This window comes from Bos taurus, chromosome 12, assembly GCF_002263795.3.
Source record: "Bos taurus isolate L1 Dominette 01449 registration number 42190680 breed Hereford chromosome 12, ARS-UCD2.0, whole genome shotgun sequence".
In the NCBI taxonomy this organism is placed as follows: Eukaryota; Metazoa; Chordata; class Mammalia; order Artiodactyla; family Bovidae; genus Bos; species Bos taurus.
In genome coordinates, this window is record NC_037339.1 from 21,548,316 (window position 1) to 21,575,730 (window position 27,415).

The 27,415-nt window shown below is 41.8% G+C and overlaps 1 protein-coding gene across 3 annotated transcripts; it reads right to left on the reverse strand.

Annotated features, from left to right (window-relative positions):
• Positions 1–3,544: 3,544 nt before the first annotated feature.
• On the reverse strand, positions 3,545–26,870 carry NEK3 (NIMA related kinase 3). 3 transcript variants are annotated; one of them, NM_001083643.1, is made up of 16 exons: positions 26,817–26,835; positions 23,739–23,909; positions 22,767–22,860; positions 22,575–22,672; positions 20,974–21,057; positions 20,230–20,297; positions 20,049–20,135; positions 17,597–17,651; positions 15,973–16,173; positions 15,508–15,580; positions 12,160–12,206; positions 8,182–8,284; positions 7,371–7,487; positions 6,959–7,093; positions 4,567–4,693; positions 3,545–4,132 (listed from the first exon to the last, which is right to left on the reverse strand). In NM_001083643.1, the coding sequence occupies exons 2-16, from the start codon at positions 23,853–23,855 to the stop codon at positions 4,051–4,053; spliced, it is 1,488 nt and encodes a 495-aa protein (NP_001077112.1). In that variant the 5' UTR covers positions 23,856–23,909; positions 26,817–26,835; the 3' UTR covers positions 3,545–4,050. The 3 variants fall into 3 exon arrangements, with proteins under 3 accessions (NP_001077112.1, XP_015329242.1, XP_010808974.1); XM_015473756.3 differs by lacking the exon at positions 15,973–16,173 and having other exon boundaries at positions 26,817–26,870; XM_010810672.4 differs by lacking the exons at positions 23,739–23,909; positions 26,817–26,835 and having other exon boundaries at positions 22,575–22,691; positions 22,767–22,840.
• Between the last annotated feature and the right edge of the window lie 545 nt (positions 26,871–27,415).

Below are 27,415 nucleotides of genomic sequence, written 5' to 3' on the forward strand. Positions count from 1 at the left end.
AAAGTGAAGAGGAACTAAAAAGCCTCTTGATGAAAGTGAAAGAGGAGAGTGAAAAAGTTGACTTAAAGCTCAATATTCAGAAAACAAAGATCATGGCATGTCGTCCCATCACTTCATGGCAAATAGATGGGGAAACAGTGGAAACAGTGACAGACTTTATTTTGGGGGGCTCCAAAATCATTGCAGATGGTGACTGCAGCCATGAAATTTAAAGACACTTACTCCTTGGAAGGAAAGTTATGACCAACCTAGACAGCATATTAAAAAGCAGAGACATTACTTTGCCAACAAAGGTCCGTCTAGCCAAGGCTATAGTTTTTCCAGTAGTCATGTATGGATGTGAGAGTTGGACTATAAAGAAAGCTGAGCACTGAAAAATTGATGCTTTTGAACTGTGGTGTTGACGAAGACTCTTGAGAGTCCCTTGGACTGCAAGAAGATCCAACCAGTCCATCCTAAAGGAAATCAGTCCTGAATATTCATTGGAAAGGATGATGCTGACACTGAAAATCCAATACTTTCGCCACCTGATAAGAAGAACTGAGTCAATGGAAAAGACCCTGATGCTGGGAAGGATTGAATGTGGGAGGAGAAGGGGATGACAGAGGATGAGATGGTTGGATGGCATCATGGCATCATCATGGACATGATTTTGAGCAAGCTCTGGGAGTTGTTTATGGACACAGAAGCCTGGCGTGCTGTAGTCCATAGGGTGGCAAAGAGTCAGACACGACTAAGCAACTGAACTGAACTGAACTGAATTTACCTTGATTTATGGACCTAACATTCCAGGTTCCTATGCAATACTGTTCTTTATAGCATCAGACTTTACTTCCATTACCAGTCATATCCACAAGTGGGCATGGTTTTTGCTTTGGCTCAGGCTCTTCATTCTTTCTGGAGCTATTTCTCCAGTCTTCTCCAGTACCATATTGGGCACTGGATGACCTGGGGAGTTCATCTTTCAGTGTCACATCTTTTTGCCTTTTCATACTGTTCATAGGGTTCTCAAGCCAAGAATACTGAAATGGTTTGCCATTCCTTTCTCCAGTGGACCATGTTTTTTTCAGAACTCTCCACCATGACCTGTCCGTCTTGAGTGTTCCACATGGCATGGCTCATAGTTTCACTGAGTTAGTCAAGGCTGTGATCCATGTAATTAGTTTGGTTAGTTTTCTATGATTGTGATTTTCATTCTGTCTGCCCCTGGATAAGAGGCTTGTGGAAGCTTCTTGAAGGGAGGGACTGGCTGAGGGGCAATCTGGGTCTTGGTCTGATGGGCAGGGCCTTGCTCAGTAAATCTTTAATCCAATTTTCTATTGATGGGTGGGGCTGTATTCCCTCCCTGTAGTTTGGCCTCCTTACCCCCAGTTAGGGTTAATGGTGACCTCCTTCAAAAGGACTCATGCCAGCAGCTCCCAGGTCTATTGTATTCAGTCCCCTTGGCCCTGCAGCAGGTCACTGTTGACCCAAGCTTCCACTGGAATCTCCTGGAAACTCACAGGCAAGTCTGGCTGATAGTCTTCAAGATAGTGATTAAAAAAAAAAGAGCTAACAAGAGCTAACATAAGTCATTCTGGGAAATGGTGTTTTGACTAGAAAGTGTAAGGCTAAAGACAATAGGAGCAAGACATAAACTTTGTATTTTAGTTGGTAAATTGTTCTTTCCAGGGGTAAGGGTTAACAATTTGGAAACTGCTTTATATGCATACTGGAGTTGAACAACTAAGTAAGTGGATGGTGGATGGTACAAGCCAAGTTTCTCACTGTCAAAGAGAAGATACAGAAAGGGGAGTGGGGAAGGGAAGGGAAAGATTAGAATGACCCCAGTGGTATTGAATCAGAATCCAAGACATCAGTAAGAACAAACCCATATTGAGCTTAAAAAAAAAAAATACAGATTGAGAGATACAGAAATCACCTCTGGATATGCATGAAAAGTGTTAGCTGCTGTGTCCAGCTCTTTGCGACCTCAAGGACTGTAGCCCGCCAGGCTCCTCTGTCCATGGGATTCTCCAGACCAGAATACTGGAGTGGGTTGCCATTCCCTTCTCCAGTGGATCTTTCTAACCCAGGGATTGACCCTAGGTCTCCTGCATTGCAGGTGGATTGTTTACCTTCTGAGGCACCAGGGAAGCCTCAAGACAGGGAAATGAACCCAGGCTTCGGCGATAAGAGTTCCGAATCCTAACCACTAGACCACCAGAGACTGTCACGTACAGGGATGTATATACATGTATTTCCTAGCTCTGTCTGCTTAGAGGGACTATAAGCAGTGACATCACACCCAGAACCCAGATCCTGGTTTCTAAACCCATGAAAGGAACCAGCGCTCCTCAGAGAAATGGCTGATTCTGGGGCTGAGGCAGAGAAGGTACTAGATGACCATCTTCTTGTAGTGCCAGAAAGTAAGGAGTTGCTCAAAACACAAAAAGGATGAGGGCATGTCAAAGGGACATAGGCGTCAACCTGAAATAATTCCTAATGGCCAAAGTTAGAACAAATCAAGCCACAAAGCAAATGACTTAGTATTGGATTATCCACCCTCTTCAGGAGGTGGGGCTTAATTCCTGTCAATGACACCCCACTCCAGTACTCTTGCCTGGAAAATCCCATGGACAGAGGAGCCTGGTGGGCTGCAGTCCATGGGGTCGCTAAGAGTCGGACACGACTGAGCAACTTCACTTTGACTTTTCACTTTCATGCATTGGAGAAGGAAATGGCAACCCACTCCAGTGTTCTTGCCTGGAGTATCCCAGGGACGGGGGAGCCTAGTGGGCTGCCGTCTATGGGGTCACACATAGTCGGACACGACTGAAGCGACTTAGCAGTGCTTGAATATAGGCTGAACTTAGTGACTCACTCAGAGTGACCAGAACATGGAAATGGAACATTAGTAACTGACACTGGAGACCCTGGTAGACCAAGGACAGCTAAATGTCTGAGTACAAATAATGGATGGGGGTGGGGGTGAGGTCTATACCAGTTTTTGTACATTAAGATTAAAAAAATATATTTAACTCTTTAAAAGATAGATGTATCCCATATTTCAGCAGATCTTTATTAATGATCCTACTGTAGTCTCACAACTCTCTCCCACTATGTTGACTTGAGCACTGTTCTGTACACCAGGCCAGGCTGATGCTATTCTCATAATTGCCTATGTGGGCCCCTGGAAAGAGTCAGTTTCTTTAGTAAAGTCTTCTCCCCTCACTAAAGCATCACAGCATGAAATGACACGCCCCAGAATACATGTGTCACGGTGACCCATGCATGTTGGGGTCCTGCCCCCTCCATGAGTTCCACAACACTCTGGCTTCCTGCTACTTCCTGTATGGACCCCTTACCTTTGGCCCCATTCCTTTCTTGTATACAGGACCACCAACTACTGGCCAGATCTGTACCTTACCCCACTCTTCCCATGGCTAATCCTCCGATCTGGGCTCTTTCGTACATCCTGTGAGAAGCTGTATTTAATGACAGCGGGTGATCACTGAAGATGATTGATGACTACCCAGAAATAGGTCTTATAGAAAAACACACATTTATGATGTTATAATTAAATATATTTAGATCCTCAAAAATTTTAGAAGATATAAAAAGAGCTACATAGTAATAAATCATAACAAGGTAATAAAGCAGAAATCATAACAACGCAAATAATGTTATGGGCTGTCGTGATGGTCTAAGGTCAGCACCCATATGAGGTAGGCATTGTTATCATCATTTTGTAGTTGAGGAAATTCAGTCTCAAAGAGGTTAAGTAATTTCTCAAAACCACGCAAGCAGTAGGTGATAGCATTCAACATCTGTTCTGACTGCAAAGCCTAAACCTCAGACCCATTGTGCTATGCATTCTCCTCTGAATTCAAAAACCTAGATTTTGTTATACCCTATCTTACTAACCAGGAATCATTTTAAATATTCAGTTTCCCTCTGTTCACTCTGTTTCCAAGGAAAATACGTATTCCATGAGTTAAGTATTATTCAAATATCAATTCCTCCTGTTAAACATCCCCTCCAGGTGACTAATGAATATTCCGTTGGGCGTTATCCATCAGATACTCCTTGCCAGCCAGTTCGCTGCTTCAGTTCTGACACCCAGTCAGCACTGTCGTCTTCCTCAAAGTCCCTGTGAAAAAACAATTTGGATATTAAGCTTCCATTTAAGAAGCACAGTAAGTATTTGTTGATGGGATCAAAACAGAATACCACCATACCAATACTGACATTTTTGAAAAATGAACTTCATAATGAAACTGAACAGAGGAAAAAAAAAATGGTTAGCCTTCCAAAGGTTCACTTCTATCATTGTTTCTCTAAATGTTTCAATATAAAATCTTGTCTACTAAAAAATAAGTCCAAGCTGATTATAAACACACAGCTCAGTCAAGAATTCTATGAAAATACCGTAGCACATTACCTGTGCCAGATAGACGATCAAGATATAAACATTCATTTATGATGTAAAGTAACATAACCAGCTCCTACTAAACCAGGAATTATTAAGGTACAACTTAAATGAACACGCGCACACACTGCCAACTGTCTGGGTACTTCACGTACGTATCCTCCTCATCCAGCCCATGTTCAAGTCTCTCTGGATCCAAAATGACAGAATCCCAACCTCCATCAACATCGTCCGATGCTTCTGTTTCCTCAGACAGGGGGCCTTTCAAGAATCCTTCTGCGCCTTCAGAGGAATATTAACAGAAATTATGCCAAGTTAAGCTGTCTTTATTTATTTCATGCATATTTTTGCATTAAATTCCTCCAAAGGTTTGTTGGGTAATTGAGAGCACTGCCATGCTCTGAGGTTTTCTATGCATGTGTGTTCAGTCTCATCTGACTTGGTGACCCCATGGAGTGTAGCCTGCCAGGCTCCTCAGTCCATAGGATTTTCCAGGCAAGAATACTGAAGTGGGTTGCCATTTCCTCCTCCACGGGATTTTCCCAACCCAGGGATCGAACCCAAGTCTCCTGCATTGATGGGTGGGTTCTTTACCACTGAGTCACCATGGAAGCCAGTTTATGAACCCATATTAAAGCATTAAAAGTTGTCTTTGGACAGCTGGATAACAGTTGACTGTTTTTCCTTTGAGCTCTTCCCTCTCCCTCAAGTTTTCCTAATGGAGGGAAATAAAATTAGGGAGTTAAGGGCATATGCACACTATAAAAAAGTTTTTCCAGATGGTATTATAATTACTTTCAGGTTTTTGCTTATAAAACAATAACCTAAATGTGGGTTCAGTCTCTATAAAAATCCTTTCACAATAGAGCTGTAATGCCTTTTTTATATAGTAACTTTCCTGAAATGACAAAAACTTTATCATTGGACCAGAGACAAAATCTGGGACCTATACTGCTAAAATGAAAGTCAATCATTGGGAATTCCCTAAACATTCAGTGCTTAGGACTTTCCAGGGTCCAATCCCTAGTCAGGGAACTGAGAGTCCGAATGCCAACAAAATAAAATAAAAGTGCAATCATTAGCCTTGCTTAACACCTGCCTCCCAGGCACCCACCTGTCCTTGGGGCCCATAACTGTCTTCACACAGCTCTATCAGAACATGTGACACACAGCTTTACAATGCTCTGCTTGTTTGCTGGTCCCCCAAATTACAAATGCTCTCAGGGAAGGAATTATATTCTTTTTTTAAAAAAAATCTTAAATCTTAACTTAGTATATGTTGCTGCTGCTGCTGCTAAGTCGCTTCAGTCGTGTCCGACTCTGTGCGACCCCATAGATGGCAGCCCACCAGGCTCCCCTGTCCCTGGGATTCTCCAGGCAAGAACACTGGAGTGGGTTGCCATTTCCTTCTCCAATGCATGAAAGTGAAAAGTGAAAGTGAAGTTGCTCAGTCGTGTCCAACTCTTAGCGACCCCATGGTCTGCAGCCCACCAGGCTCCTCCATCCATGGGATTCTCCAGGCAAGAGTACTGGAGTGGGGTGCCATTGCCTTCTCCGTAGTATGTGTTAGGCTCTCAATAAACACTGACCACGTAAACAATAAAGTGAATCTGTTATAATACGTAGAGTTGAGACTTGCCACACCATGACATGCTCTACTTGGCACAATTTATCTTAGATCTTAAACCAAGCAAGATGGCTTTAGTAACTGCATTGTGAAAATTACACACACATGTACCCCCAACGTACACACCCTTAATATAGTCCTTTGGCCTAGATTCCTAAGGGTAGTATCATAAAATGTTACGCTGTATAACTGTAGTGAAAATGTCTGTTGAAACAATAAAAAAAAAATTAAATCCTAATTGTTCACCTTTTTCTGTGTTCTATTCAATATAACAATTCAAGTACAGAACCAAAGAAATCTTGAAGTTCCTCAGTTTACCAGGATGGAGTCTGAACTGCAGAGCCAAGAAAGCAGGGTGTATTTGCATGATAAAAATGGACCACCCTCAAAGTGGCTACGTGATTATTAAAATAAGCAAACAGGGACTTCCCTGCGGTCCAGTGGCTAAGAATCCATGTTTCCAATGCAGGGGGCCTGGGTTCGATCCCTGATGGGAGAACTAGATCCCACGTGCCACAACTAAGACTTGGCACAGCCAAAGAAAATAAATAGAAATATTAAAACAAGCAAACAAATGAGCAAACAGAAGGAATGAAGCACTATAGGAAATTTTAATTATGCATCAAACTGGCTAGAAAAGAGTCAAGGAAATCAGAAAAGACAATGCTCTGAAATATTTTATAACTTTAAGATCGAAGGGTTTCTGGGAGCGGGGAACAGGGAATCATCTAATGGGTACAGAGTCTTCGTTTTGGAAAAGTTCTGGAGATGGACCGTGGTGATGGCTGCACAGTGTGAATGTACTCTGTGCTCCCGAACTGTACACTTAAAAACGGCTAAGATGGAAACTTCTATGTTACATATATAATTTTTTTTTTAAATCAAAGGGTTTACACAATTATGTAACAGACATGAATCACCTGGTCTATATATTGTGTATGTTTGAAAGGCCAAGCTGAGGTCAGCATTCTTAAGGATGTTCAACAGGGTTTCAGAGGTCTCCTTGAGCCACTGCTTACGGGTATTGTTTTCACTGTACTTTATTACAGAACCACCTAGTTGAGAAAAGACAAAAAAATTCGTGTCAAGTAAAAAAGATTTCCAGCATATAATATCTTCTAGATTATATTAAAGCCCATATTTCAAGCGAAACTAATTAACTCTCTACATAAATCTGTTTCACTTGCCTGTATAAGTGAAATACACGCACTCTCATGTGTGACGCCAAATACCCTTCAAAGGGTGACATTAAAAAAACATAACTCTAGCTCAATAAACAGCGATTAGAGAATGTTCTATGATAACATAATAGGATTCAATCTGACTACTCACCTCTGTCGTCTTCTGCCGTTGAACTGGAGGTGAGTATGGATGCGTTTTCCAAAGCTCTAAGAGCTGTACCGGGTACGTGTTTCTCCCACTGCCGCCTGAGAGGACCTGGTGACCTGGCTTTTAAAGTGTAAAGAAGAACTGCTGAGCATGTACTTCTACTTATTCATCTATATCCACACACAATTGTTCTAACAACACTACAGAAGCACTTCTTTTCTCTTTCAAATTCGGATCTAACACCCTTCCAAGGCTAAGTTCAGTTCAGTCGCTCAGTCGTGTCTGACTCTTAAGTAGTAAAGGGAATGAAAAAATCCAAATGGAAAGGTAAAGCTAATCATTAAAGTGAATTTAAACAAATATTATGTATATACTCACATATTACACAATATATAAGAATAAAGGCCCAAGAGGGCTTACAGGCACACACTGTATGCTGCACTTTTTAAAACACTTGGCTGTGCCCCACAGCATGTGGGACCTCCATTCCCTGACCAGGGATAGAACCTGTGTCACCTGCCTTAGAAGTCTTAACCACTGGACCACCAGGTAAGTCCCTGTACGCTGTGCTTTTTATGGTAAAGAGCACGACAAACATTATTAATGCTTTTTTCTGAAGGCTCTTATTAATAAATACAATTTTATCTTTTAATAGGTAAATAAAATATCTCTGTAACATTAAATAAATTACTGGATAAGCAAATATAAATGTCTACTTGCTTATGATATCTTTGACCTAGTAAGGCAGAAACTGGTATTCCTTCTATATCCCCAGTTTCCCACCTATACAATGATTAGAATTTGAATAACTTACCTTTCTCCTCTCTGTTTACTCTCCTCAGTGCACTTTCAACCAAATTTTTATTAATGCTTTCTAAGTCAGTGTGGCTACACTTTCCACCTGGTTCCTCCCTTTGCTTTAAAAGAAATTTAAAATAAAGATTAAGATATTCTTGAATTGCTACCAAAAAAAAGGTAAACAAGTAGAGATAAACAACTGCTTAAACTTTAAATAAAGACAAATGAATTAAACATTAACAACCACAGAACTTCATACACATATGTACATTAAGAGCTATAACATCATACATTATCTGTGTGTATATTAAAAACCATATATGTGTACATACATAGGTATACATATATGTATAGTAAGTCATATACTTTAATAGCCATTAATACCAGTCATTGCAAATATGAAGAAGATATATAAAAATGACAAATATTTGAGAGGTGTTTATAGAGAAAACAAGCACTGAAAAATTTCAGTATGATTTGCTACAGTGGGCTTCTCAGGATGGAAATACCAAAATGAAATATTTTATAAAGTTACTTTGGGGATTTGGCTCAGCAGTAAAGAATCTGCCTGCAATGCAGGAGATGCGGGTTCAATCCCTGGATCAGGAAGATCCCCTAATCGATGGATCAGGAAAATCCCCTGGAGGAGGGCATGGCAACCAACCCACTCCAGTATTCTTGCCTGGAGAATCCCAAGGACAGAGGAGTTTGGCAGGCTACAGTCCACAGGATTGCAAAGAGTTGGACATGACAGAGCGACTGAGCATGTATGTACACATAAAATTACTTTACAGATGGTCCTTGACTTATGATGGTCTAATTTATGATTTTTTTCACTTTATGATGGTGTGAAAATGATAAACACTCAGCAGAAGCTGTATGTCCAATAACGAATGTTGATCTTTCCCCAGGTTAGCAATACGCCATATGATACTCTCTTGTGATGCTGGGTGCTGGCAGAGAGCTGAAGCTCCCACTCAGCCATGTGATCACAGAGTAAACAGTAAACAATACACTTACAGCCGTTCTGCACCCAGACAGCCTCTGGTTTCCACTTTCAGTTCATCATTCAATTCAGTTCATGCTGAATTCAAAATTCAACATGACTATCTCATGTTGACACGACATAGTCAGCACTTTATTATAAAATAGGCTTTGTGTTAGACGATTTTGCCCAACTAGAGGCTAATGGAAGTGTTCTGAGCACATGTAAGGTATATTAAGCTAAGTTAGGAAGTTTGGTAGGTTAGGTGCATTAAATGCATTTTCAACCAGGGGATGGGATTTCTACATCTTGATTGTGGTGCTAGTTATATGACCACATACAATCTCCAAAATTCATCAAATTGCATGCTAAAAATGAGTAACTTTTATTGCATATAAATTAGGCCTCAGTAAAGCTGGAAATAAACAGATATTACACAAATAAAAAAAACACAGGGGCAGAATATAGTCCATTTGTAGCAACATAATGGGGTATGGTGTTATTTATTTACAACCTAAAGGTTCATTCAAAAATTTACAAGTTTAATTACTAGTATATTCCATAAACAGAATTGCTTGTTGTTACTACATCTTTTCCTTTGGGAGTTAAAAAAGGTGGGTCAAAATGATGAAGAAAGAAAAAATTATCAATAGGACATGAGTTACTGGGGTAGGTGTGGCAACTAGAAGTGGATTGGCTGTTACTATTCATGACTTAACTGCAGCTAACATGTAAAAGGGCACAGATGCTTAAGGCCAAACAAGATTAACAGGATTGTAAAAACCAGGCTAAAAAATTGTCCACTCAATTCATGGGATAATAGTGAGTGAAGTGAAAGTCACTCAGTCATGTTGGACTCTTTGCGACCCCATGGACTATACAGTCCATGGAATTCTCCAGGCCAGAATACTGGAGTGGGTAACTGTTCCCTTCTCCAGGGATCTACCCAACCCAGGGATTAAACCCAGGTCTCCTGCATTGCAGGCGGATTCTTTACCAGCTGAGTCACAAAGGAAGCCCAAGAATACTGGAGTAGGTAGCCTATCCCTTCTCCAGCGGATCTTCCCAACTCAGGAATCGACTGGGGTCTCCTGCACTGCAGGCAGATTCTTTACTAACTGAGTTATCAGGGAGAATGGGGAGGCACTAAAAGGTTTTGAACAGAAAAATGTCAAGACCACATTGTTGTTGTTCAGTCACCAAGTCATGTACAACTCTACGTGACCACATGCACCGAAGCTGGCCAGGCTTCCCTGGCCCTCACCATCTCCCAGTTTGCCCAAGTTTATGTCCATTGCATGGGTGATGCCATCCAACCATCTCATCCTGTTGCCTTCTTCTCTTTCTGCCTTCAATCCTTCCCAGATCACATTAGCGATCTACATATTATTTAGTCATAAAAAGGAAGGAAATTCTGATACAGGCCGTAACACGCATGAACCTTAAAAATATTAAGCTAAGCAAAAGAGGCCAGACACAAAAGGACAAATATTGTGTGATTCCACTTATCTGAAATATCTAGAATAAGCAAATAATGTTTCTTTCACAGAGACAGAAAGCAGAAAAGAGGTTATCAGGGCCTGAGGTGGGAGTCAGGGTAGGGAGGAATGGACAGTTACTGTTCAATGGGTTGCTGTTTGGGATAATGAAAAAGTATTGTGAATGTAATTAATGTCATTAAATTCTATGCTTAAAATGGCTGAAATGATAAATTGTATGTTATATATATATTACCACAAGGAAACCAACCAACCAAGGCTTAAACAAGACTTTCATGACTGTAAGCAGGGCTAAGTTGGTTCACATTGAGAGGGTAACAGGCAGGAAGGCCAGGGGTCTCCAAACAGAGGAAACAGCCTGCAAGTGTCAGACATTTTTATCTCCCTTAAGGGCAGGAGGAAACAAACTATCCCATATTTTTTTCTTCTCTATACAAACTTAAAAGGAGGTTTCTCTTAAAATATTGTGTTGCCATAATGATACCTGGTTTCACCTGAAGTTAACGATTCTCAAACCTTGAGTTAACCAATGCCTTTTCCTTATGGAAATGCTTGTCTTAAGCTATGCTAATGTGCTTTGCATTTACCCCAGACTCTGTCTTCAAGTCAGTTCCACCTCAAGGCTCAGAACCTACTTAACAAACCAGCATGTTATACTCAGATATTGTTCCCCTAATCTATGTAAACTTAACTATTTGTATGGTAATCTGTTCTTCTACAAGATTCAAGTTAATCATTTTATGGCCCAGGATGAACCATTTGGTGCCAAGATTATCCCAAAATGCATCTTATGGGTGAGGGGCCTGGTGCCATTCTGAGTTTTAAGACATTCCTTTCTTTCATTAACAGACTGTTAGTGACTATATAACATCCAGCTGAAGACTAGCAGGGGGATACTCTGTCCGCCCCCTTCTGATGCCCATGTCAGAAGCTTTCTCTCTCTCCTTTATACTTTAATAAAACTTTATTACACAAAAGCTCTGAGTGATCAAGCCTCATCTCTGGCCCTGGGTTGAATTCTTCTCCTCCAGAGACCAAGAATCCTGGTGTCTTTTCATTCAGCAACAACTTTTCAACATCTAGATTGAAACCACTTATCATCAATGATTAGAAACGAAAAAACAAAATAAAATAAATGCTGGTCTAAAGTGGCTTGGTTGGCAACACAGAAAACAGCCGTCAATTATTTCACAGGCCCAAAGACAAAAAACCTCTGAACCCAGGGACCAGGCAACAGACTTCCAATATCTCATAGCACCCAATGATGCCAGGTATCCCAGTAGACAGTTTCAGAAATTTAACTTTTTTTTAAAGATTTTTTTTTTGATGTGGACCGTTTTTAGTCTTTATTGAGTTTATTACAATTTTGCTTTTGTTTTCTGTTTTAGTTTTTTGGCCACAGGCATGTGGGATCTTTGTTCCCAGGCCAGGGATTAAACCCACATCCCTTGCATTAGAAGGCCCTGGACTGCCAGGAAAGTACCAGGAAATTTACCTTTAAAGCACTTACCACTGTGCTTGCTTCATTTTCCAAAGTTATTCTGGTTCTGCTGGGATCTGCTCAAAGAGAAAACAGAAGGTAAAAAGAAAACACAAAAAAGGCTTCTAATGTGATTTGCATAAAGCTTGAGAGACAAAAGGAAGTTTTTAAAGTCAAAGAACCGAAGCATGAGCCTGTATAGTGATATCAAGCTTTAATCACCTAGTAACACACCTCAGCTGTTAAAGAGATTATTTCTGCCGTTTTATTCTGACTGTGAACATCTGAAAGTTAAGACATCTCTAATTCATTTATGCCGACCCATTTAGGCATCAGGAGGTAAGACACTCTACATACTCGAAAGGTCCTTATCATCTTTAGCACAAGAGCTACCTGTCTGTGATTTTCCTGACAGCTATTATAGCAGGTGGAATAGCTAACCCTCCCAAAGCCAGCTGCTTATTCCCTGACGAGGAGCCAGCAGCAGTCAGGGAAAACCCCTGCAACGCACCCCTTGGGTGAGGAGGGCTCTTGCCTGATTTTCTGCTGCCAGAGCCTGGGGTCCGTGTTTCCCCATTTATTCAGCATTTTAAGCAATTGCTACTGAGCATCTATGATGATGGTACTGAGGCTACAACAGGGAGCACCTTGACACGCTCCCTACCCTCACCCAGCCTTCATTGTTCTGATGTCTGTCTACATTCTCGATGGAGATGCCACCCGACACGTGCTCTGGACATGGTGGCCCTCCCCACTGGCTTACTCTTTTTTTAGAAATTGTAAGACTACACTTTCCTATCTTGAAACTTTCCTTAGATTGTTTTTGGTGTTTCTGTTGCCCAGTATTTTAAAACTAATTTCCCACTCTCCTGGGATGTGAACCAAAGTTATGAAATGGTACATAAAATAAAATAAACACTAAAACAAACTGCTGAAGCAAAGGTAAGTGGCTACCTCTTACATAAAGGAGAAAAGTTCTTACAAAAGGAACATTTAAAATTTAACTTTAAGAAAATAGTATAGTTTAGAAAAGTTTCTGTTGAAACCAACAGGACACGGTAAATCAACTACACTTAAATTAAAAAAAAAAAAACTTAAAAAATAAATAAAAATGTTTCTTTTGTGGTATAGAACACTAAGATGCTGCTAAGTCACTTCAGTCGTGTCTGACTCTGTGCAACCCCAGAGACGGCAGCCCACTAGGCTTCCCCGTCCCTGGGACTCTCCAGGCAAGAACACTGGAGTGGGTTGCCATTTCCTTCTCCAATGCATGAAAGTGAAAAGTGAAAGTGAAGTCGCTCAGTCATGTCTGACTCTTAGAGACCCTATGGACTGCAGCCTACCAGGCTCCTCCATCCATGGGATTTTCCAGGCAAGAGTACTGAACAGGCACTAATAATGGAGGTTTTAAAACACCTCCCTACAGTGGGTGACCTTTTACTCATCTTAATTCTTCTTTCTTATTCTGGTCATTGTTAGATTTCTTCAGATGGAAGATCTGAGTCACTGATGTCAAAGGAAAAGGAACAAAAATAACTTTGAAAAAAGAGATGACAATTTCCAAGACATAATAAATTACATCTGAAATTTGCTCAGGATTGACTATCAGCTCAGTTCAGTTCAGTCGATCAGGCATGTCCAACTCTTTGAGACCCCATGAATCGCAGCACGCCAGGCCTCCCTGTCCATCACCAACTCCTGGAGTTCACCGAGACTCACACCCATTGAGTCAGTGATGCCATCCAGCCATCTCATCCTCTGTCGTCCTCTTCTCCTCCTGCCCCCAATCCCTCCCAGCATCAGGGTCTTTTCCAATGAGTCAACTCTTCCCATGAGGTGGCCAAAGTACTGGAGTTTCAGCTTTAGCATCATTCCTTCCAAAGAAATGCCAGGGCTGATCTCCTTCAGAATGGACAGGTTGGATCTCCTTGCAGTCCAAGGGACTCTCAAGAGTCTTCTCCAACCCCACAGTTCAAAAGCATCAATTCTTTGGCACTCAGCTTTCTTCACAGTCCAACTCTCACATTCATACATGACCACTGGAAAAACCATAGCCTTGACTAGACAGACCTTTGTTGGCAAAGTAATGTCTCTGCTTTTCAATATGCTATCTAGGTTGGTCATAACTCTTCTTCCAAGGAGTAAGCGTCTTTTAATTTCATGGCTGCAGTCACCATCTGCAGTGATTTTGGAGCCCAAAAAGATAAAGTCTGACACTGTTTCCCCATCTATTTCCCATGAAGTGATGGGACGACATGCCATGATCTTTGTTTTCTGAATGTTGAAATTCAAGCCAACTTTTTCACTCTTCTCTTTCACTTTCATCAAGAGGCTTTTGAGTTCCTCTTCACTTTCTGCCATAAGGGTGGCGTCATCTGCATATCTGAGGTTATTGATATTTCTCCCAGCAATCCTGATTCCAGCTTCTGCTTCTTCCAGCCCAGCGTTTCTCATGATGTACTCTGCATAGAAGTTAAATAAACAGGGTGACAATATACAGCCTTGATGTACTCCTTTTCCTATTTGGAACCAGTCTGTTGTTCCATGTCCAGTTCTAACTGTTGCTTCCTGACCTGCATATAGGTTTCTCAAGGTTTCTCAGGTGGTCTGGTATGCCCATCTCTTTCAGAATTTTCCACAGTTTATTGTGATCCACACAGTCAAAGGCTTTGGCATAGTCAATAAAGCAGAAATAGATGTTTTTCTGGAACTCTCTTGCTTTTTCTATGATCCAGCGGATGTTGGCAATTTGATCTCTGGTTCCTCTGCCTTTTCTAAATCCAGCTTGAATATTTGGAAATTCACAGTTCACGTTTTGCTGAAGCCTGGCTTGAAGAATTTTGAGCATTACTTTACTAGCGTGTGAGATGAGTGCAATTGTGCGGTACTTGGAGCATTCTTTGGCATTGCCTTTCTTTGGGATTGGAATGAAAACTGACCTTTTCCAGTCCTGTGGCCACTGCTGAGTTTTCCAAATTTGCTGGCATATTGAGTGCAGCACTTTCACAGCATCATCATTCAGGATTTGAAATAGCTCAACTTTAGGGACAACATTTCCTGTTATATTTTCATGGTTAGATTCCTAGGTGAGCCCACAGAAACCTATCTGACCCAAAACAAACTAAATACAGGTCTAATAATGAAGCATAGAACAACCTTTACATCACTACAATCTTCAAACTAGGCTTCTTTTTTGATCCCTGGCAAACTAAATGTGTAAGATTCAGTATAGATTTATGTCTGAAGGAACAAGTAGAAAATTTTGATTTGAGGAGTATCTCTGAAAATCATCTCTAATAACTTGAAAATTATATTTTTTTCTTTTTGTTATACTATATTTTAAATGAACACTTAAAATAAGCTTTTCGAAATTCTTACCCTTTTTTCTTGGTGTACTATGCATAGATTTTTTGGTTTCTTCTAACACCTGTTCACCGTATTCTGTGATGATCTGAAAATTTAAAGCAGAGAATTTAAAGACACAAAAGATGCTTTTCTTTAGATACCAACATAATGTCATTCAATTATCAATGTTCTTCCCCACGGTAATAAAGTTGAAAAGGAAAAATGCCATTTAAAAAATCCAAGTAATTTAGATAGACAGATAAACAGACATTCATATATGTCCAGGAAGATCTGGAGGGATAATGCAAATTATATCCATGATTATATTTGAGGAATAGCATTGTGAAAAGAAGAGGGAAAGGAAGCTTCAAGCTTTTAGTTTTTTTTAATACACATCTGCATTACTTGAATTGTTATGAGCATGTATAACATGTAATTGTGTTTAAAAGAAAACAAACGCTTGAAAACTGTTCACAGTCAGTTCCACACACACTGTACCTCTGGGGGCAGGCACTTCTGGATAAGCCGAGCTAAAGAGCCTCTAGAGAGAAGCGTGGTAGCTGAAGGACGATGTGAGGGATTCTTTTTAAACATCTGCTTGATCAGATGCTGCAGCTCATAGGAATAATGGGATGGCAGTGGGTTCATGGACCCCTGACATATTTTAAGGATAAGACTTTTCCAACTATTTGCCTGAAACTAAAAAGCAAAATTGAACTGTAAAAGCAAATACAGGGAAAGAGAATGGAAATAAGAAAATAACAGCTGAACTGAATTCATATGAATTATTTTAATTAAAAAAAATTTTCTTTCTAGAGGTGTTGTTAAGGTACAATTCTAATTTTTTTTTTTTTTTTGCTCATCATACTTTTCTTAGTACTTTAAAAATTGTATTTTATTGAAGTATAGTTGATTTACATGGTGTTAACTGCTGCTATATAGCAAAGTAATTCAGTTATACATGTGTATATATTCCTTTTTATTCTATTTTCCATTATGGCAAGCCATTCCAGTATTCTTTCCTGGAGAATCCCATGGACAGAGGAGCCTGGTGGGCTGCAGTCAACGGGGATGCACAGAGTTGGACGTGACTGAAGTCGAACTTAACACCAGCACCATTGTGGTTTTATCACAGGATACTGAATATAGTTCCCCATGCTATATAGTAGGACCTTGTTGTTTAATGCAAATGTAATAGTTTGCATCTGCTAGTCCCAAACTCCCCCACCCCTACCCCTGTACTATTCTAAAATCTTATGGTTGCTCAGGAAAAAGGTAAACATAAATAGTTAAAGATGCTCCCATCTTGAGGAAATCTTACCATCAGTCCCCGCGTGGGTACTTTATTACTCAAATCAATGTTTTTGCAGATACACATTTTTAATATATTTTAAAAATCAAAGCATCAATAATACATATATATGGGCTTTTAAAAATTCAAATAACCCTAGGGCTGACAGTAACTGCAACGTTTCTTCACTTCCCTCCTCCTCAAAAATCCCCAGGTCTGCTCCCTGACAAAATGCACTTTAGACTTTTCCCATTTTAAACTTCTGCTGCAAAATCCTTTTTACCTTGCACGTCACCAGGGTAGTTATTATGGTTTGACAAGTAATAGAGCGGGATATAAAATGACACACCAGAATAACATTTTAAAAGTTTTCACTGTATAATAAACATACTACAATTAACATCAGGTTTCAGCCTTAGCAACACTTATGTAAGAACATGATGGCATTCTGCCTTGGGGGTGTGCTGCTGCTAAGTCGCTTCAGTCATGTCTGACTCTGTGCAACCCCATAGATGGCAGCCCACCAGGCTCCCCCATCCCTGGGATTCTCTAGGCAAGAATACTGAAGTGGATTGCCATTTCCTTCTCCAATGCATGAAAGTGAAAAGTGAAAGTGAAGTCGCTCAGTCGTGTCCAACTCTTAGCGACCCCATGGACTGCAGGCCACCAGGCTCCTCCGTCCATGGGATTTTTCAGGCAAGAGTACTGGAGTGGGGTGCCATTGCCTTCTCCAGCCTTGGGGGTGTATCACTCTACTAATACATACAAGTGAAGATACGAAAAAGGACTTAGACCAAATGCTGCCTTTTCCATGCTGCATGCCATACTTACTGGATGCTTAAGGGTACAGAGTTCATAGAGAATGCATCCCAAGGACCAGATGTCACTGGAAGCAAAAGAAGCAATGTAATGATGAGTGGGTTATGAGTTATCACACAAAAATATGTGTATTTTCCAATACCCCAAAATGAAAAATTACTCTACCTTGAATAAGAACAGATATCATAAGGACTTCTTAGTTACTGAAATAAAATATGTGGCAAGTTTGATCGAACACTTAGACCACTTACTCACAGTGATATTCACAGAAAAACTCCCTGCTCCCTAAACCCTGCCCCACCAAATCCAGTGGTTCAGGTATCACTTCAGTAGGACTTGGGGTAAGAGGAATATCTGCGGACTCAGATTACCATAGTTGGAAGAAGGGCTTTAGAAGTCATCCTGTACAGCCTCCAGACCATCTGGGCTCACCAGGCCTTTGGGCTCACCTCCTGATTGACAGCTCAGTATTCTCCCTGGCTGCCTCTAGGGGGCGTATTCTTATTCTTCCACGAAAGCTCTTCAGACCTCAGCAGAGTTCTATACTTTGCCCTATGCACCCACCCTTATTCAAACTAAACACCTCCTCTTTCCTCATCATTCTCACCACCTAGTTGTCATCCTCCAGACTTTTTCTAGATGATTGTCTTTTCACTTTAACAAGGTTTTTTTTAAACCAATTATTTCCCCCAACTTTTAATTTTTCAAAGCTTGAAACCTACAGAAAATTTGTAAAGGCCCAAACGCTCCTTCCTAATATCCCCAGTCATTAGTATCTGCCTGCTGGCACCTCTTCTGTCTACATCTGAACCTCTTGAAAGAAAGGTTTCAGACGTCAAACACTTCACCCCTAAACGTGTCAGCACATACAGCCTAAAAGCAAGGACACTCTTCTGCATGAATACAGCACCATTATCACATCCAAGAAATCGAACCTTAATTCAATACTATTATCTAGTATTTTGTTCAAACTCAGGTTTCCCCAATTATCCCAGGAAGTTCCTTCATAGCTGTTCTGTCTCCAATTCAGTCAACTTCACCTTCAGTTCAGTTCAGTTGCTCAATGGTGTCCGACTCTGTGACCGCATGAATCGCAGCACGCCAGGCCTCCCTGTCCGTCACCAACTCCCGAAGTTCACTCAAACTCACATCCATCGAGTCAGTGATGCCATCCAGCCATCTCATCCTCTGTCGTCCCCTTCTCCTCCTGCCCTCAATCCCTCCCAGCATCAGAGTCTTTTCCAATGAGTCAACCCTTCGGGGCATTGTTGTCGTTTTTAGTTGCTAAGGTGTATCTGACTCTTCTGCAACCTCATGGACTGTAGCCGGCCAGGCTCCTCTATCCATGGGATTCTCCAGGCAAGCTGCCATTTCCTTCTCCAGGGGATCTTTACAACCCGGGGATCAAACCCATATTTCCTATATTGGCAGGTGGATTCTTTACCACTGAGCCACCTGGGAAAGCCCATAGTATGGACTGCCATACCCTTTTTAGAAAGCAACTTGGCAGGAGGTAACAAAAGCCTTTAGGTGTTTCTACCTTGAGGCAGTCATGCCAAGAATGTGACACTTTTATGTATTAAAAGGCATAGTAATGCAGAGTCAGTAGCAATTTAGGACACTGAAAACTAGAACCATATCAAGAAGCCAACAACAGAGGAATGTGAAATAAGTTTTGGAAGAGCCATATATTAAAATATTTTGCAATCATTAACAATAATCATGAAGAGTATAAATACAGGGTAAAATGAATATGATATAATGCAAGGTGAAAAAAATAGGATACTAAATTATATGGAGTATATAAACTAAGTTTAGGGAAAAAAGAGAATGGATGGGAAAAAAACCCAAAATGTTACTAGTAGTTTCTGTAAAACTGGGTGATCGCCATGTCCCTTCTTGTATATCTCTACATTTCCAACCCACCCACTGCCCATCCATTCCATCAATGAGCACATTTTACTTACATTCAGAAAAAATATTACATTTTAAATTATAAGGACTTCATACTATCTTCCCATGATCAATGAACCTATCAGTCAAGTGCTTATTATCTAGCCCTTTACATGTCAACTCAATGACATTTGGTTCCCAAATTTTGCTGCATGTAGGAATTATTTGGTGACCCTGGAAAATGTTTGCAACCTGGTTCCCACTCCCAGCCATTCATATTTAACTGGTATGGCTACGGCCTGAGCTTCGGGATTTTTAAAGTTAATAGCAGCAAAGTAAGAGAAGCAGTAATATAATTCATACTATCCCCAGAAATGATTCACTTTTCTTTCAGCATTTACATGTAGCTCCTCTCAGCTCTGATGAAAACAGCTGGAAAATTTATGACTTTCACCTAGAGGCCTGGGAACTTCAATTCTACACTGCTTTCTTTTAACAACTAAACTTCATCTGTAGGCTACGATACTATCAACAAACGGTCACCCCTTCACCAACTACATACGTCACTTACCTTTTATTGTTATAAGGCATGTTTTCCCAAATTTCTGGGGGCACATAATAAGGTGTTCCCACGTATGTACAAGCAAACGCCATGGGGCTAAAACCATAAAAAGGTACAGAACGATTACAGAGCATTTCTGAATAATGATGTTTTGGCAACAGTCACTACTACACAAGAGAGACATACATACCTCGAGAGAAGACGGGCAGATCCAAAATCACCCAGTTTTACTTTTCCGTCTTGGGTGAGGAAGATATTCTGCATTGAAAAAGAAGAGCTCAGATCACATCTGCCATATTTCAAACATAAGGCAGAGAGCTCCAAGAGAAGCTGTCTTTCAAAGCCTGCTGATGGTAGAGATTATATGTAGAAATGCTGACAACCGGGTCCCCAAATGGAACACAAAACGACGAGATATCCTCTGGACAGCGACACTCCCCTGCTTGGGAATTCAGGATGACTGCTTAGAAATCTAACAGGTGAGCGTCACACCGTACCAGCAGACCCTGATCAACCGAGCAGGGAGCCTGTTCAGGTAACTCCAGATGGCAGGCTCCAGTCTCAATCATTTTCCATCTGAGAATACATGGTCTTAGGAAGCAGTCTCTAAGAGAGCTGGAACATATTAACATACACTACTAAAGAGATTTACCCATTTTCAGGTCGTACCTTACTGTGCTAGCATGAATATTATATTAAGAAATTTCTGGAGTTCCTTGGCAGTCCAGGGGTTAAGAATTGGTGCTTCTAATGCAGGGCGCATGGGCTCACTCCATGGTCGGGGAGCTAAGATACCATGTGCCTTGGGGTGCAGGCAAAAAAAGAAATATTTCTAAAGATTAAAATGCACCCAAAAGAAAATAGAATAAAACAGAAAAAGGATTGAAAGAAATAGTTTTCAATTTTTTTTAGGCCCCAAATGTATTCCATTTACCTTGGACTTGATGTCTCTGTGTAACACACGTTTCTTGTGAATGTGATTTACTCCAAGACACATCTGTGTAAACCAATGAAGTATCTGTAAAGAAAAAAAAGCATGCAAGAATGCAATAACTGGGGCACGGTAACCCCAAATTCCTAAGAATCATCTTTAGGCCTTAGCTGACCTGGGTTTTACATAATGTAAATACAGAACTAAAAATTACATAATTCAACTAAGATTCATTGCTGTCTTGAGAAATTGAGAAAAGCTATGAATCAATCCCAGTGTATCATCATCTCATGAATGATCCAAATAACTATTTATTTATTTATTTGGCCCTGCCATGCAGCTTGCAGGATCTTAGTTCTCTGACCAGGGATTGAACCAGGGTCCTCGGCAGTGAAAGGGTGGAGTACTAACCATCAGACAGCCAGGGAATTTCCAAGACTTTATTTTAATAAAACTCCCACTATATTTTTCTTGTATTTAACCAAATAAAAATATTTCTTAAATACACATATAAAAATAGTTCACCACTTAAAATGAATATGCTATAACTTTTTATAGTGTAATCATAACATCAGATTTCATTCACTTTTTCAGAATATGCAGATATTAACATTAAAATATTTCGTTATATTTCCAACAATCTTTGGAAGCCAAGGCTGGCCTCCTACAATGGAACCCATATTCTTAGCAACACAACTTCGAAATAAAAAATATTTATACTAATATACTCTTAAAACATGTTATACCCTATATCAAACTTAGCCTCAGCAAAGCTGTTTATTTAAATATTTTCCTTGGTCAATTCATTCCAATAATATTTAATATGCAACTTTCCACTAAAAAGGCACTAAGCATTTAAAGAGAATATGCTAAACTGTAAAAGAAAAGAGAAGAAGAATAGAGACTCTTGAAAAACAGAAATGCAGGTTTCATCCTTCAGATGATGGACAATTACAAAAGAAATCCATGTGCCTTCTAAAATTTCAATACAAAAAGTAAAAATTTTAAGTATCTAGTACACAATATGATGGGTAACACAACTGTGAAATTCTAAACATGGAAGTGGTTATTCTTTGATATTGCATAAGCCTATACCTACTTTACCTCTTAAAAACATCCCAGGCAGTCACATCCTGACAACACACTAAAGAACATCATGGATACACAAAGTCATTACTAACTAATGTGCTAGGCAACCACAGACAGCAATGTTTTTAACTTATTCAAATTTTACGAGAAAAGTTGCTTGAGGGAAACTTGGGGACTTCCCTGGCGGTTCAGTGGTTAAGACTCTGCTCCCACTGAACTAAGATCCTGTATGCTGCCTGGTGGGCTTCCCTGGTGGCTAAGCTGGTAAAGAATCCACCTGCAATGTGGGAAACCTGGGTTCAATCCCTGGGTTGGGAAGATTCCCCTGGAGAAGGGAACGGCTGCCCATTCCAGTATTCTGGCCTGGAGAATTCCATGGACTGTGTAGTCCATGGGGTTGAAAAGAGTTGGACACAACTGAGCAACTTTCACTTTCATTTTCATGCTGCCTGGTATGGCCAAAAAAAAAATTAAAACAAAACTTTGAGGGAAACTTACGTAAGTTAGTCTCTTACCGTATCTTCAGGAAACAACTTCCCTTTCTGATGTTTAATCTTCTGCATTAGGTCCCCTCCATCACAATATTCCATTACAATGTACAGATGTCCTTCAGCTGCAACAAATTAAAGACTCTTAGGAAAGTCTCAGCGGCCGTGAATTCTGAATGAAATTCAGAAATACATGTATCGGGGGAAATTCATATTTACCTTCAAATGATTCTTTAAAGGCAACAATATTGGGGTGTTTCATTTTGGCTAACAGAACTGCCTCTTTCCTAGAAATCCGTGTGTCAGACAAAGACTAGAAGAAGGTTTAAAGAAGTGTAAATGCAGTACTTCATTTAAAAACTGACAGTAAAACAGTATTATAGTAGTTTGTATGATATTTTAATGTGACACAATTGAAAGTGTGTCTCTTTCAATCAGACGTAATTTTATAGCACTGTTCAGATCGGTTCAGTCGCTCAGTCATGTCCGACTCTTTGCGAGCACTGTACTTGGATCCAACTTAAGTTTATCAAACCCCACGAGGAAACATGTGGGAATTTTTCAACTATGGCTATACGTATTTCGCCTGCTTAAGCTGACCTCTTGTATCTTTACAAGTATAGAATGTAAACTAGTTTTAACATTAACCTAAGCATAGAGGGATTGGGGGCAGGAGGAGAAGGGGACGACAGAGGATGAGATGGCTGGATGGCATCATCGACTCAATGGACATGAGTTTGAGTGAACTCCAGGAGTTGGTGACGGACAGGGAGGCCTGGCGTGCTGCGATTCCTGGGGTCGCAAAGAGTCGGACACGACTGAGCGACTGAACTGAACTGAAGCATAAGCTGACTTATGCTTAGGGGCAGTATGCCATCAACCATAGGAGCTTCCTGGGTGGGCAATTCCCTGGAGGAGGGCATGGTAACCCACTCCAGTATTCTTGCCTGGAGAATCCCATGGACAGAGAAGCCTGGTGGGCTACGGTCCATAGGACCACAGAATCAGACACAACTGAAGCGACTGAACACGAGCAGAAGCACAGAAGATAGATCAAGACCTTGTAAAGCTAGTGAATAAACCTGTTAAATCTTTTGCACAAAAGAACGATCCCATGTTACATCTCAAGAACTTGCTTTCCGATACAAACAACATGTACTTTCGACATGAGCTAACTACTTTAGCAGTGACCTTGGGAAGCCTTATTTCCTTCATGGCAAACATCCGATTACTGCTCTCCTGCTGAACCAAAAGGGCTCTGCCGAAGGAGCCCTCCCCGATGACTCTCAGGACCCTGTAGCCGTCCATGCTGGGCACTGCACAGCTGGGTCTGCTCCCACAGTCACCGCTGGCTCTCCCAACCTGCATTCAAAGTCAGAAACAACGGGGAATTAAATTTATTTTCAAAAGGCAGAATGAAGTCAAAGTAGCTCTATCCCCAGGACAGAACAGCCTGTTCCCTTTATGCATTCAACAGGTGGACATGGAGTATCCATGCCAGGTTTTATAATCCTGAACAAATCTCTCACGGCCCCAGCATCACTCACGTTACAAGTGAGACCACGAACCTCAAAAATGCAGGATAGTGGGTCTTACACGAAGAGCCATGCTGGCCTCTGGTAGAGGTATGCTGGGGAATTAGGAAGATGATACTCAGGCTGAAGCCTGAATGGAAGATATCTAGGCAAAGAGGAAGAGTGATGGAGGCAGGAGGGAATAGCCTATTTAAGAGCAAAAGAGATTGTTTCAATTCAAGGAACTGAAAGAGGGCAGTAAGGCAGGTAAGGCAGACTGGGCCTAGTAAGCCAAGCTCAGCTTGGTGGATTTTTATCCTGTAGTGATGAACGGGCTCTCTGAAGGGTTTAAACTGAGAGAGCAGATTTACATCTTAGAAAAATTACTCATGTTGGCTGCAGAGCAATGGACCAGACAGGGGAGAGGGGAGGAGGGCCAGAGCAGGACTCCTACCATAGAAAAGGCAGGAAGATGATGACGGAACGGAATACGGTGGTGACAATGGGGATGAAGGGGGCTTTCCTGGTGGCTCAGTGGTAAAGAATCTGCCTACCAATGCAAGAGACCTGGGTTCGATCCCTGGGTCAGGAAGATCCCCCAAAGAAGGGAATGGCAACCCACTCCAGTATTCTTGCTTGGGAAATCCCATGGACAGAGGAAGCTGGTGGGCTACAGTCCATGGGGTTGCAGAGTCTGGCACGACTGAGCACACACACACACGAAATGGGGATGAAGACAATAGGAAAGAAACATGTGAAAGAACTGGCAAGGTTTTGGGTAACGGATTTCTGGGAGACAAGTAGGGGGAAGGGGACTAAGGAGACTCTGGTTTCTGGTGTAAACCAGGCAAGTATTGATACCATTCTCTAAGAAAAAGGAAAGCCATGATGGTTGCATGCCTGTTTTTTTGGTTTGATTTTTCTGACCGTGGGAGTCTGGTAGGGTGTAGTGGGGAAAGATGTGGAGGAGACGTGCTTCTTTGGGGATATGCTGAGTTGGAGGTGCCTGGGACAAAGAAGACATGTTAAACAGAGTCCTTGAGCCTCAGTCTTCCTTTATATTTCCTGGGTGAAGCAGCTTCTAGATCTCCTAGTACATTAGAGAAGATGAATATAAAGTTCCTAACACTTTACCTGGTACACGCTGCTAAATCGCTTCAGTCGTGTCCGACTCTGGGCGACCCCAGAGACGGCAGCCACCAGGCTCCCCCGTCCCTGGGATTCTCCAGGCAAGAACACTGGAGTGGGTTGCCATTTCCTTCTCCAATGCATGAAAGTGAGACGTGAAAGTGAAGTCGCTCAGTCATGTCCGACTCTAGCGACCCCATGGACTGCAGCCCACCAGGCTCCTCCATCCATGGGAGTTTCCAGGCAAGAGTAGTGGAGTGGGGTGCCATTGCCTTCTCCTACCTGGTACATAGCGGGCCCTGAATAAATGGCAGCTATTGTTAGTATTTGGGGGCTTCCCAGCCGGCACCTAGTGATAAAGAATCACTGTCAATAAAGGTCACAGGAGACGCAGGTTCCATCCCTGGGTCGGGAAGGGCCCCTGGAGAAGGAAATGGCAACCTACTCCAGAATTCTGGAAAATCCCATAGACAGAGGAATCTGGTGGGCTACAGTCCCTGGGGTCACAAAGAGTCAGACACGACTAAGCACACATTATCAGTTTTAAACCTTAGAAAGGTGATGCTTTTTTTTCATTACCAAAACACACTGGAATGAACTTACTCAATTGTCACAAAACTTACTTGGAGTGTTTTATTTTCATAAAAATCATACCACAAAGATTTATGAGGTCCAGAGAGCACAGGCCGGTAAAGCAAAACCACAAACCAAAACCTACAGTTCTCACTAGGAAATTCTAGAAGTATTTTCTCCATATAACGAAATCAAGTGCACGGTCTTCAAAAACAATTCCTTTCTAAGACAGTTAGGTCTCTCAGCATACGACCTGAAGGGAAAAAGTTCTTTGCCGCTCTTCTAAGAGACCCCTGGCATTACACGCTTTGACAAGGAGATTTAGTTTTCCCATATATTTTGTTGTTGTTGTTGTTAACTTTGGGTCTTTATTCCATGAATGGACAATAAATAAGCAAGAGCAGCCTCTGACTTTTCTTAGTTGAACATTACATTTGGTCCTTGCTACCCACATTTGCCCCTGTTACTCAGTGATACACCCCTAAACTCATTAAGGGCTTCCCCAGTGGCGCAGCCAGCGGTAAAGAATCCGCCTGCAATGCAGGGGAGCGGGGTTCGATCCCTGGGTCGGGAAGATCCCCTAAAGGAGGAAATGGCAACCCACTCCAGTGTTCCTGCCTGGAGAATCCCATGGACAGAGGGGCCTGGCGGGCTACACAGTCCACGGGGTCGCAGAGTCCCACACGACTTAGCGACTAAACAACAAACTTATTTAAAAAACAAACAAACAAACTGTACAGTATATGCTCTGAATGTGACAAACAGCGTTCCTTCCCAAGACTACACCGATCAAAAGCTAATACAGTGATTTGCAAATGCAAACATAAGATGCAGTATAGAAGGTGTGCGCGGTCCGATTCTCACTGCCTTAGAAGCCGCTCCGCCTCGGAGCCCGGCCCGCGCTTCCCCCGCGACCCCCGGGCCTGGGTCCGCAGTCCCCGAAGGGGATTGTCCCGCTTGCCCCCTCCCCGCGTGTGCACCGCCCTCTCCCAGCCCCACGCCCGCCCGCCGCTCTCGCGCCGGCGGAGGGGGTTGATCCGGCCGGACCGCTCACCCGCTTCCCCAGCGACCCGGGTCGGCTCCTGGGTCCCGAGCCGGGAGCGCTTCCGGAGGGCGGGCCAGCGGGTAGTCTCTCGGGTTGCCGGCGAAGGAAGAGTCCCGGGTCGGTCGGGCGGGCGGCGCTGTTCTCAGCGCAGCCGGGCCCACGAAGGGTGCGTGTTCAAAGAGGTGTTCCACGTCGTTCCAGAACAATGCCAGTAATATTGAGCAGAAGTGTCCTTCTCATAACCCAAGTTCTGTCTCCAGTTTAAGCCAACAGTGCATGTGGGTAAGTTTCATGGGCGCAGCACTCAAGTTCACCAGTTGTGTGTCAGAGACATTGCAATGATAGTCTCAAAAGTTGGCCGAGTTACAAAGTCTGAAGAGAGCCTGTTGTGTTCAGCAACAGAACGTCATAGGTGATCTTGAAGAAAGCAGTCTGGATGTGATGAGGGAGAAGATTACAATGGTTGAAGTGGGACTCTCGGAGGAATCAAGGAGCGTAGGATATTTTCAAGATACTTGGCCATAGGGATTGTCTATGTGGTCCAGTGGTTAGGACTCTGAGCTCCCAAAGCAGGGAGCCGGGATTTGATCCCTTGTCAGAGGAATAGA

Coding starts and splice junctions, on each gene's coding strand:
- NEK3 (NM_001083643.1), bottom strand. CDS start 23,855: ATGGACGGCTACAGGGTCCTGAGAGTCATCGGGGAGGGCTCCTTCGGC. Junction 22,673..22,766: donor CTTTAAAGAATCATTTGAAG/GTAAATATGAAT, acceptor AATTTGTTGCAG/CTGAAGGACATCTGTACATT. Junction 8,285..12,159: donor AAAATGAAGCAAGCACAGTG/GTAAGTGCTTTA, acceptor TTTCTTTTAAAG/CAAAGGGAGGAACCAGGTGG.